This window comes from Schistocerca serialis, chromosome 1, assembly GCF_023864345.2.
Source record: "Schistocerca serialis cubense isolate TAMUIC-IGC-003099 chromosome 1, iqSchSeri2.2, whole genome shotgun sequence".
NCBI lineage: Eukaryota > Metazoa > Arthropoda > Insecta > Orthoptera > Acrididae > Schistocerca > Schistocerca serialis.
This window is the reverse complement of record NC_064638.1, coordinates 767,977,544-767,990,390: the sequence shown is the minus strand read 5'-3', so window position 1 is coordinate 767,990,390 and position 12,847 is coordinate 767,977,544. Positions and strand designations below refer to the sequence as shown.

Genomic DNA, 12,847 nt, shown 5'->3' with positions numbered 1-12,847 from the left:
GCGCGTAAGATCTCCAAATGCAGTATGATCAAAGTGCCTCATATGCATCCATCTCAAATACCTATCAAACAGAAGACAGATTGCTATTCACCATAAAGATGACATGCTGAGTTGAAGATGGGCACAACAAAAAGACTGTTACACATTAAGCTTTCAGCCAGAGCCTTCTTCAGAAAAGGAAACACACACACACACACACACACACACACACACACACACACACACACACACACACACAGAGAGAGAGAGAGAGAGAGAGAGAGAGAGAGAGAGAGAGAGAGCCACATGCGTGCAAGCACACGTCTCACACATGCACGAGTGCTTATCTCCAGCCAGGCTTAATGTGTAACTGTCTCTTCGTTGTGCCTGCTCATAACTCAACATGTCATCTTTACGGTGATTAACAGACCTACCTGGACTTTCCATTGTTCCAATAGTTACTAAACATTCTTATTCTGAAACAGAAGAATGAAAAAATATCAACACATTCAAAAGAGGAAAAACTATGGCTGACATATGCCATGCTGTACTTTATCTGAGAGACCAGCCAGGTTTATTCATTAGAAAACAACAACATGTTGACAATGTTGCCATTTCTTCTTCAACAGCACAAGGAGTTTTACAGTAAACTTCACAACATCTGACCCCAAGAATGAAGTGGTGTACGAAACATAAGTCAATACTGACGGACCTTTCTTGCCCCGTGAATTTAATTTTGTTATTCTTTTGTAAAAAATGTAAAATAAACGTGATATGGTTGCTGTTACAACAGTTATACTAGTTGCAGAATCACTGCCATATTACTGTCCTTGTGTTACCACAAATAAAATTTAGTGCCTCTGTATTAATGGTACTCAGAACCAGTTCCCTGTTACTCAGTAATTTATTTATTTTCTAATTTGTCTGATTTTTTTGCAGTGATGAGATGGGCAGCAGCAAAATTCTGTGTGTCTTAACCTCATCTCAATTTTTTGGATACAACCAAACTATACGCAAAAGAGTTACATTTTTTTATTCTCTTGACATTTAGATGTTTTTCCACATCTGCTCTTCAAGTATTTAGGCATGCTCCAAAGAGGACAACTACGGCATAACACCACAGAAACCTGTCACAAAATATATCTTCCTGACTGGCTCACTTTAGAAGTCTAAACTTCTCACAACTGTAACTGGATAACTCTGGAAGCAATCCAGAGGAAAACACAGGGAATTCTGTCAAAGGTCATCCATCAAGCTAAACCAGCAACAGCATCCCAGATGAGAAAGGGGCCAGGAAGCCAACAGCTGCATGGGAAGCAACATTGGCACTGGAGCAGGATTTTCTCATTCCAGGAATCAACTGGAATACATTACGTACTGCTCCATCTGCCAGAAACATGTGGAACAGTAGCAGGGTCTAAAGATGAAAAACTTTACATTAAGATGGTAATATGGATTAGAAAAGACCTGCGTGGGAAACATGCAATCTCAGGCATGCAGAAAGAAAAAGATTTCTAATAATGACTTAAGTTACATCATATGCGTATCCTAAATGGGATAGGAACAGGAGATAGCTGTAGGAAGTATAGCGAAACCATATGACATTACATATACATGTAAAACTCTGGTGCACTTCTATTTTGAAAATGCACGAGGTAGCCAAAATAATATACCATAAATAGGGGCACCAGCCTCAAAACAATACATACGGTCCTCTCACAGTTTCATGAAATACAAGATTCATAATTTCCTGCTGTGTAACTCATAAAACAACCATTTTCAACCGAACTAATATACAGATGAACAACAAAGCTGAGGAAATTGTCTTCCACCTAGCCATTTCTGTTCCCAGCACACACAATGTGTAAACCACCTGCAATAAGATGGCCAAATACCCAGCAAATGAAAAGTGGAAACATAAATTTATCACATCGATCCTGTGGTAATACTGAACATCACATTAAACCAAAGCAAACAGTGAAAAAGTTTACAGAACACAAGAATGCATACATTCCTTTGTCAGCAACTGTACAAAACTTGTTACTCAACACCTGCAGAATAGTTGAAGTTCTCTGAGACCATACTAATAACCCTTTTTAAATGATCATCACATTGTCAATAGTGTTTCAAAATAAGCAAGTTAATAAATAATAACAATAATAATAATAATAATAATAATAATCCCGTGGAGTTAATTAATAATAATAATAACAATAATAATAATCATCATCATCATCCCGTGGAGGCCCGGGAAAAGAATAGGCCTCCGGTATGTTCTGCCAGTCGTAAAAGGCGACGAAAAGAACAAACCACTAATAGGGCTAACCCCCCTTTTAGTGTGATTAGTTGGTTCAGGACAGAACTAAAGAAGCCTCGGACAAGCGCCGTCATGGTCGGGGACGACGCTTGAACCCTATGCCCACCCACAATGGTAACGACACTGCTGGAAAATGATTCAAATCCAAATAGAGGTGTTTTGCAGGATATGCTTCCTGCAACCACCCTAGAAGAAAAACAAAGACAGAGGATGAGATGGTCCGATGAAGTTAATCGACACCTCATGTTCTGTTATTACCAAGCAACAAACCTAGGAACCAACACAACTGGATACAGATCACAAGTATACACAACATTTATTACCAGATACCCAGAATTAAAATTTTTAACAGAACAATGACTAGCTGATCAGATCCGTGTAATAATCAAAAATAACAGGATACCCCAGTCAGAATCAGAAAACATCAAACAACAAGTACAACAAATACTGGAACAAAATAATGTGCAATCAGAAGAAGAAGAAAATACAGTAATGGACTCCCAGAGCAAACAAACAGAGAACAACACGCATCAATTAAACAGTCAGAGGAAAACGAAATCTTAAGACAGCCACCAGGACAAGCACAAATAGAACACGAAGTGACACACATGTTAGATATAGAAGAAAAATTTCAGCTGACATATATAGAATACAAAGACACAAATACAGACATTAGACCATTCTTGCATAGACTGCCAAATAACCCACAAGTCGAAACAACAATAAAAACTATCAACACAATCATACACAACAAAATAAATGAAAACAACTATGGAAGAGTTACAACTACTGGTTTATATAGGAGCACTCACTACACTAAATATACACACTAGGCAGAGATCAGAACCAACCAACACACAGAAGAAACCCACAAAACCAGCATGGCAACACAGGCTACAGATCAGAATAGAAAAACTGGGAAAAGACATCGGACAGCTAACACAATTCATAAGAAATGAAATGTCAGAAAAAAACGAAAAAGGTTAGGTAAAATCTCACAACAAGAAGTGATAGAGCAATTAGATGAAAAGAAGCAGAAATTACAAGCATTGGCCAAACGACTTAGAAGATACAAAAAAAGTGAAAATAGAAGGAAACAAAACCAAACATTCAACACAAACCAAAAGAAATTTTACCAGACAATAGATAACACACACATTAAAATAGACAATCCACCAAACATAACAGACATGGAACACTTCTGGAGCAACATATGGTCAAACCTGGTACAACATAACTGGCATGCACGGTGGATACAAGCAGAAACAGATACGTACAAGATGATACCACAAATGCCCGAAGTGATAATTTTGCAACATGAAGTCACCCAAGCAATTAATTCTACTCACAATTGGAAAGCCCCTGGAAAAGATAAAATAGCAAATTTCTGGCTAAAGAAATTCACCTCAACACATTCACATCTAACTAAATTATTTAACAGTTACATTGCAGACCCATACATATTCCCTGATACACTTACACATGGAATAACTTATCTGAAACCTAAAGATCAAGCAGACACAGCAAACCCAGCTAAATATTGCCCCATAACATGCCTACCAACAATATACAAAATATTAACTTCAGTCATTACACAGAAATTAATGACACATACAACACAGAACAAAATTATAAATGAAGAACAAGAGGGCTGTTGCAAAGGAGCACGAGGATGTAAAGAGCAACTGATAATAGATGCAGAGGTGACATATCAAGCTAAAACTAAACAAAGGTCGCTACACTATGCATACATTGATTACCAAAAAGCTTTTGATAGTGTACCCCACTCATGGTTACTACAAATATTGGAAATATACAAAGTAGATCCTAAATTGATACAGTTCCTAAACATAGTAATGAAAAATTGGAAAACCACACTTAATATCCAAACAAATTCAAATAATATCACATCACAGCCAATACAGATTAAGTGTGGAATATACCAAGGAGACTCATTCAGTCCTTTCTGGTTCTGCCTTGCTCTGAACCCACTATCCAACATGCTAAATAATACAAATTATGGATACAATATTACTGCAACATACCCACACAAAATCACACATCTGCTATACAAGGATGATCTAAAACTACTGGCAGCAACAAATCAACAACTCAACCAATTACTAAAGATAAGAGAAGTATTCGGCAATGATATAAATATGGCTTTTGGAACAGACAAATGTAAGAAAAATAGCATAGTCAAGGGAAAACACACTAAACAAGAAGATTACATATTGGATAACCACAGCGACTGCATAGAAGCGATGGAAAAAACAGATGCCTATAAATATCTAGGATACAGACAAAAAATAGGAATAGATAATACAAATATTAAAGAAGAACTAAAAGAAAAATATAGACAAAGACTAACAAAAATACTGAAAAGAGAATTGACAGCAAGAAACAAGACAAAAGCTATAAATACTTATGCTATACCAATATTGACATACTCATTTGGAGTAGTGAAATGGAGTAACACAGACCTAGAAGCACTCAATACACTTACACGCTCACAATGCCACAAATATAGAATACATCACATACATTCAGCAACAGAAAGATTCACATTAAGCAGAAAGGAAGGAGGAAGGGGATTTATCGACATAAAAAACCTACATTATGGACAGGTAGACAATTTAAGAAAATTCTTTCTAGAACTAGCAGAAACTAGCAAAATACACAAAGCAATCACTCATATAAATACATCGGCTACACCACTGCAATTTCATAACCACTTCCACAACCCTTTAGATCACATAACGTCAACAGATACGAAGAAAGTAAATTGGAAAAAGAAAACACTACATGGCAAGCACCCGTATCATCTAACACAGCCACACATCGATCAAGACGCATCCAACACATGGCTAAGAAAAGGCAATATATACAGTGAGACGGAAGGATTCATGATTGCAATACAGGATCAAACAATAAACACCAGATATTACAGCAAGCATATTATTAAGGATCCCAATACCACAACAGATAAATGCAGACTTTGCAAACAACAAATAGAAACAGTAGATCACATCACAAGTGGATGTACAATACTAGCAAATACAGAATACCCCAGAAGACATGACAATGTAGCAAAAATAATACATCAACAGCTTGCCTTACAACATAAACTTATAAAACAACATGTTCCCACATACAAGTATGCACCACAAAATGTACTGGAGAACGATGAATACAAATTATACTGGAACAGAACCATTATAACAGATAAAACAACACCACATAACAAACCTGACATCATACTCACCAATAAAAAGAAGAAATTAACACAACTAATCGAAATATCCATACCCAACACAACAAATATACAAAGAAAACAGGAGAAAAAATTGAAAAATACATCCAACTGGCTGAGGAAGTCAAGGACATGTGGCATCAGGATAAAGTTGACATTATACCAATTATACTATCAACTACAGGAGTCATACCACACAATATCCACCAGTACATCAATGCAATACAGCTGCATCCAAACTTATATATACAACTACAGAAATCTGTAATTATTGATACATGTTCAATAACCCGAAAGTTCCTAAATGCAATATAACACATACCATACAGTTAAAAGGAAGTGACGCTTGATCAAGGTCCGCGTCACTTTCCATTTTTAACCAGACTTAACGTCTGAGAAAGTAAAGAAATAATAATAATAATACAAGTATTATGGCCTTCAGTTATACACATCAGTTTTGCTCCTCCACATAGTCTAATGTTATTTATTCACATTCCATCAGATTCTTGTTTCAATCTTTCCTTTCCATCTTGGAATCCAGTTAAGAACTTCCTTGTTCCTCATATCATCTTTTTTTTTTTTTTTTTTTTGTCATCAGTCTACTGACTGGTTTGATGCGGCCCGCCACGAATTCCTTTCCTGTGCTAACCTCTTCATCTCAGAGTAGCACTTGCAACCTACGTCCTCAATTATTTGCTTGACGTATTCCAATCTCCGTCTTCCTCTGCAGTTTTTGCCCTCTACAGCTCCCTCTAGTACCATGGAAGTCATTCCCTCATGTCTTAGCAGATGTCCTATCATCCTGTCCCTTCTCCTTATCAGTGTTTTCCACATATTACTTTCCTCTCCGATTCTGTATCATCCTACAGCTTGCTTACATGTCCTACCCACCTGCACTCATAATCACATTTTCCACTCCAGCATGTTTCCAGACCCATTTGTGTGGTTTTTTTTTCTCTCTTTTCTTTTTTGTGACTTTCCCAGCAACTCACAATATTCATCTCTTCATGGCTCACTGAGCAACGCTCAGTTTCTGAACGGTTTTCGCATTCAAAGTTTGTTTCCTTACCATAAGTTAAAATTGACAATATACAGTAACTGCAAAAATTCCCTTTTCAGATACATTGAAACAGTTTTGAAAACCCTGTTTAGTTTACCTAAAGGGCGAAGTTGCACTTACAATCTCAGTGGCTTTTCTGGTGCAAGCTGCAGTTGGTAACTGTTTGTGCATTGAACGATAGAAAGTGGACATGATGAATCATAAGTTGGGTAAACAGACAAGATGGCAAAACCAATGACAAAACAGCATTGATAAATGTCTTCATCATGTTGAGTGTATGAAATTCTATAGCAGCATAATGCAATATGCTGTGCAGAATGCTGTTGTATAAACAAATACTTTGTACAGTTAAACTTTAATCTTAGGTGCTTGCCTAACCACCACCTTGGAAATCAAGACTTTCTGAGAGTACCCCACAAGGTTTAGAAACACTCACTCATCAAGCTATGCTGCAAATCACTGCATCACCACAACCAGTTTTCATATGCTCACATTCACTGGCTTTGCCACTTCGCAACCAAACATTTCAACCCAACCTAGACCTCAGGCTAGGCTACAGATCACTGTGTCTCCACAGTCAATTTTCCTCCAGTCACATATGTTGGCTTTGCCAACTCACAACAAAACTAGAACATTGTAATATTAAACAGTATACCAAGAAATCGTGCTATATCACAAGAAACAAACAATACTACAAACAAAAAAATACAAAACCAGTAAACAACCTCAACCTATAATAGCCACATCAATAATCGTCAATCTCTCACTCTCCACGTTGAAAACATAGGAAATCAATTAATACTTTCCTCCAAAACAAGTCATTAAATTCAGCCATTCTCACTAGCTACCATATACTATCACCCAATTGGCTACGACCAACAGAAATGAAATGTCAACATCAGCACAATGTGGAAGAGCCACCGACACCAGAAGAGCATTTCAGCCAACTAAAAGCACTCCAGGCCACATGTGCTCTTCTATTTATTTCTGTCCCTGTCCATCCAATTGTCTTCACATATCATACATATAAGAGTTCATCAGCAGGATCTATGGCCACTGTTAATTTGTATTACTTTCTTTTTGATGCTTTAAATACACATTTTAAGTCTTGTCATAATTTTAGGCCTACTTTCAGTAATAAGTGCTTCAAATCATCTTTGAAATTTATCCCTGGGAAAGGCAAACAGTATGACGTTGCAAGCAAAATGCATGTAGTTAAATTGTATTTCATGTACACTTGGTAAAATCCTGAAAAGCATGTATGATTTCCTGTCTATTGTTAGTTTCTGTGGCGTCTGCCACAATAACTGATGAAATCTGTGTGCACCCAAACAATATCAGTGGGATTTTTCATATTCTTAAGTTATTTCTCTTAAAAATTATCACTCTAGTGTCACTGCCTATCTGAGACATGTCTAAATATTTTTATGTCACTTCTCATGGTCTCTCATCCTCCATTTACAGTTCACTGTAAGTTCTCAACATCTTTTGAAGAGTTGCCTTGTTCCAAATGAGATTGTCTTTTCCTTTTAGTTTTTCCATACCTAAAACATCTTTTTAGTGCATTTCCTCAAATAATTGTCTTTTTGTCTCTGTTGATCTCATTTTCATTTTACAGAATTCTGAACTTGTTAATCATTTGGTATGATGCAATTTCCATTGTCATTCAAATTCTTATTTGTTTTTCTACTTTGTACCTGTTCCACTGTGTGCTTTCCTATTTTGTCAATAATTCACATACAAAAATTTAAACTTAGAAAGTGGTTTGACACTGTTACAGGCTGCATAATTTCTTTACCATCTGATGACACATGGTTTGAAATGTAGTCCTACTTATATTCACATTGTTCGCGACTTATGGTTCTAGTATCACTTTTGTTATTCCATCCCTGGTTTTCCTTTTTGCAACCAAAATGACAAAAGATAAAATACATTGCAAAAAACATAAAACTTTTTATCTAAGTTTCTCACAAAGTCAACAGAGAAACTTTGGAAAGTTCATTACTACACGCAAATTCTAAATACGCAGTAACAAATATAATCATCATATTAACACTTTCAGATGCAAAATTTGCATATTTCTGTGCTATTTGTTTGAAGGTTTCTAAATGTTTAAAATTTTGCTTGTAACTTAACAAACTTTTAATTGCAGATGTTTGCCTATACCAAAATTTTAAATGAAACAAATTTGTTCTCTGTAACTGGTAACAGTACTAAATGTATGATACTGCATTTGTTGCACATACTCAATGGTTGAATGAAGTTAATTGCTACACTAATGAACTTTTTCTTATTATCTCCTTCAGCAAATAATTCTATGGAACATAGTCAATGAGAAAGAAAGAAATTCAAATTGTTTGAAATGTGGTATTACGGGAGACTGCTAAACATCAGTGGGTTTTAACGAGGACAGAATGAAGCTGTTTTACAAAGAAACAATGACAAAAACTTAAAACACACAAATATAACTAATCACAGAGAGAGAATGGTAGGACACATATTACATCATCAGGTTTAGCAAAGAACAGTAGTTAGGGGGATGGTGGAAGGAAAGAATCACAGAGACAAGACTGAATTTGAGGATACGGGAGAGATAGATAATATGTGATGCACCAGCTACTGATGTGTAAACAATATCTGATACATGACAGGAATGGAGAACTTCATGAAATCACTCTCAGAACTGATGACTGAAACAATTATCATTCATACTTTTAACACTTATAACAAAAAGTTTCTATAGTTTAGTACCATTTTCTGTTGTAGTGTGCGTCCCAAATTGAATCCAAGGTCCTTTGTTTGTATTTGAGGGGGACGATACATAGATGTTGCTTGCTTTCAATAGACCTGCAAAAAAAATTTTAATAACATTTTATCACATAAAAATAAAAAGGATACTAAGAACACAGTACACACAATGAAAACAAAAAAGAATGAATTTTATGAATAACCTGGAACTGAAAATTAATTCAAGTCCAACAGCTGTACAATGCAACTGATACATATGTCCACCAACTTTCGGGCCAATAATTTCTTCTTTTGTACATGAGGGGGAAAAAAGGAGCAAGTCTAGCTTCATTTCGTAACTGACGTATAATGTTTAAGTTGCAGTTAGCTTACTTTGCTTAAACACCCAATACCATGCATAGTATGATAGCAAAAAATCTCCTATTGTCAAGTCACATTTGTACAGGAAAAAAAAAAAGAGAGAAAGAAAAAGAAAAGAAATAGAAGTACAGTATACTCTTCAGTACTCTCCGCATGTCAGGATTGTAGTAGACACAGAATGATGACTCCCTTCAAGGTGCATTTCTCTGTGGCTACATACTGACATGCCTTTCCGCAAGTTGTCGTTATTTTGATCAAACTTATGCTACACAAGCCATGTGGGTGGAGTATTTTGTGTTATTGGAGAAAGCCAGTGAAAATCTGCTTCCCTTAATCTAGCCTTTTCCCTTCCAGTATGTTTGCTACGTCATTTTATGCCACTAACTTGCAAAAAATTACACATCAATAACTGTTCCCATAAAATAATAAGAGGGTTTTTCACAAAGTAAACTTCGTTTTCTTGAAGCACTGGAAGTAGTAAGATAAGAAAACAGCCGCTACTGAGACTCAGTATGTCCACAGATGCAGCACAGTGAAATCCACTCAAACTGAGTATTACAACTTAGTAACCACTCAAATGCAGAATACTTTATATAATATACTTTTTAGTTGCAAAAAAAAAAATCATAGTTATTGACATTCCTTTTGAATTTGTGCCACACAGGCATTGAATATAACACACAAGGGTACGATGCATCGATCGTGTCATTTGTTCAGGAGTGGAAGGACAAATGCTTATGATGGTGACATAAGTGGACATCCACGAGCAGTTAGCAATGAACTGGTACACAGGAAATTGCCAAAAATGTTTATGAATACTATTATTTCACAAGGTTCAACTGTCAAAAAACTTCCAGCAGATTTCTCCGAGTTGTTTACATATGACTGTGATTAAAACAAAATAGCTTAGCCTATTACAAGTTTAGTGCTCATTTGTTGCCAAAACCCTTTATCTGTGAATCACAAAAACTTGGCTGATTCTCAGAGCTTTCTTCTTTATAGTGGTGTGCTGCATTTTGGTTTCAATCGCTCACAATGAGAGAGCCTTCAGGGATGTAAACTATGTGGAGTTAAACATACTAATAATATATTTTGACGTTTGTTAATCTACTCACATAACTACGGGCATTACCTCTAGACCGCTTCATATACATGCATGAAAAAAAAAAAACAACTTTAAAAACTCAGTGCTCCAGTTCTGAAATTTCTAAGCTTCTGCTCTTGTCATCTACTTCATACTAAACATTTATGTATTATTAATTATTTCAGAAGATGCGATCAGCTTTCCATAAAAAGGAAAAATTAAAAATCCGTGTAATATGAACAGAACAGTTAGCCAAAATTTATCAAGTTGTCTGTTATCCAAGACATGTTATATGAATTTACACTGCAGTTTTAGTTTTTATGAAGAAAAGTGCATTTAAATATAGCACAAAAATAAACTTATCACACCCTTTATCTGGGATTCACATACTAGGCTTCGCCAGTTCTCTACCAAATCATCATCTTCCAACATAACCTAGACGTCAGGCTACACTTAATCAGTTTTTTTCTGAAAATGTTCTGAAATAAAGTGTGTAACGTTATGTGGAAGAAAATGGCAGACACATCAGAAACATGTCATTCTCAAACAGGACTTTTGGGCATATGAGATAAACATATTTCAAAATGCTGCGTAACTGTATTTCTTTCCATGAGAATCTGTAAACAGGATTAAATAACAAAAATTTTAGATGGCATATAGGGTGCACAACAGTAGTCACTGTATGCCTAAGGTACAGAGCCTCAGCGTTTACCAATTTCATTAGTAGACTCACATATCAAACAGATTACATCTACATCTATACTCTGCAAGCCACCTGACAGCGTGTGGCGGAGGGTACCCTGAGTACCTCTATCAGTTCTCCCTTCTATTCCAGTCTCGTATTGTTCGTGGAAAGGAGGATTGTCGGTATGCTTCTGTGTGGGCTCTAATCTCTCTGATTTTATCCTCATGGTCTGTGATTTGTAGAAATGGGTACTAATTTTCCCATTCAACTGCCTCTAAAACCATCTTGTCGTTTTCACATTATGGTTCGTTTTCCAAAGGAATCTTTCATGGATATGGGAACAAGCACTACTAGAAATCTCCCTTGGGTGACAATGTGATGAACCGACAAAACGTGCTTGTAAGAGGTTGTCCCTCTATTGTTGTAGCGTGGTCTAGATGACAGTTTTACAGAAATCCTTTATGTATGTATACGATAACATTTTTCTACCTAGTTCTCAGTAAGCACAATCTATGTTTGCTATCCTCAAATTGTAGACACAAAATTGCGGAAGGTGTCATGTAAATATTGTGACAGGCACAATAAAGGTGCTTAATTTTCTAAACAGTAGACTAAAGCATAACCAACTGAATATTATGCTAACTGATTCTATAGCTTAAAAGTGACTGCTGAATAAAATTACCAGTCCGCAGGAGTGCTCCTCCGATAGCTTGTGCCATATTCCCGGCTCCCACGAAGCCAACCTTTCCCACGCCTTCAAGTGTCTTGCCTGCATCCATATTCTGTTGATATGAAAAAAATCTTTTTAAGGAAAGGGAGACTGTCGCCGAAACGAAACACCGACAATAACAAGAAGCTAGATCAGCGGGGCTCCTCAGACAGTACCATCAGAAAACAATATGACTCCCACAATTCCCGTTCACAATATGCACCGTTACAATAAATAACAATGATGGCACTGTCACCACCTCCTCCACACCGGTAAAACGGTACACGAAACTGTCATAGCAACCACATGTCAATTAAATATACAGCGGTCTGTTTGCCATCCCTTCTACGACTCTGATTGGCTATCTCTAGTGACGTTTACTTAGCATGTAAACACGTCAATGCCACCGATAAGGAAAGATGGCGGCGTGTTTACAAGATCTTGTTAATCCGCAAGACCATGGTCCAAGTTGCTAATCGCGCGGTAAATAACGCGATTTGATGCCAACGAAATGTCTTATATGTCGCGAGAAAGTGATTAGATGTGTTAGACAATATATAGTAATGCAAAAATAGTGTAACTCAGGTTGTTTTGTCCAAAGGACAGTGTGTGGAGTTATGTGCTACAGGTGCGAAGCAGCTGTGGAATTGTG

General features: G+C 36.5%; 1 protein-coding gene across 4 annotated transcripts in view; it reads right to left on the bottom strand.

The window, feature by feature from the left end:
- Positions 1–12,591, bottom strand: part of LOC126482528 (uncharacterized) — a 95,040-nt gene extending 82,449 nt beyond the window's left edge. The window contains exons 1-3 of one of the 4 annotated variants that reach the window (XM_050106541.1): positions 12,372–12,591; positions 12,169–12,287; positions 9,361–9,456 (exon numbers count right to left, since the gene is read on the bottom strand). In XM_050106541.1, coding sequence (XP_049962498.1) covers positions 9,361–9,456; positions 12,169–12,265 — 193 coding nt within the window. In that variant the 5' untranslated portion in view covers positions 12,266–12,287; positions 12,372–12,591. Of the gene's footprint in view, positions 1–9,360; positions 9,457–12,168 lie in introns of all 4 variants that reach the window. The other 3 variants (XM_050106539.1, XM_050106542.1, XM_050106540.1) reach the window with 3 other exon arrangements.
- Between the last annotated feature and the right edge of the window lie 256 nt (positions 12,592–12,847).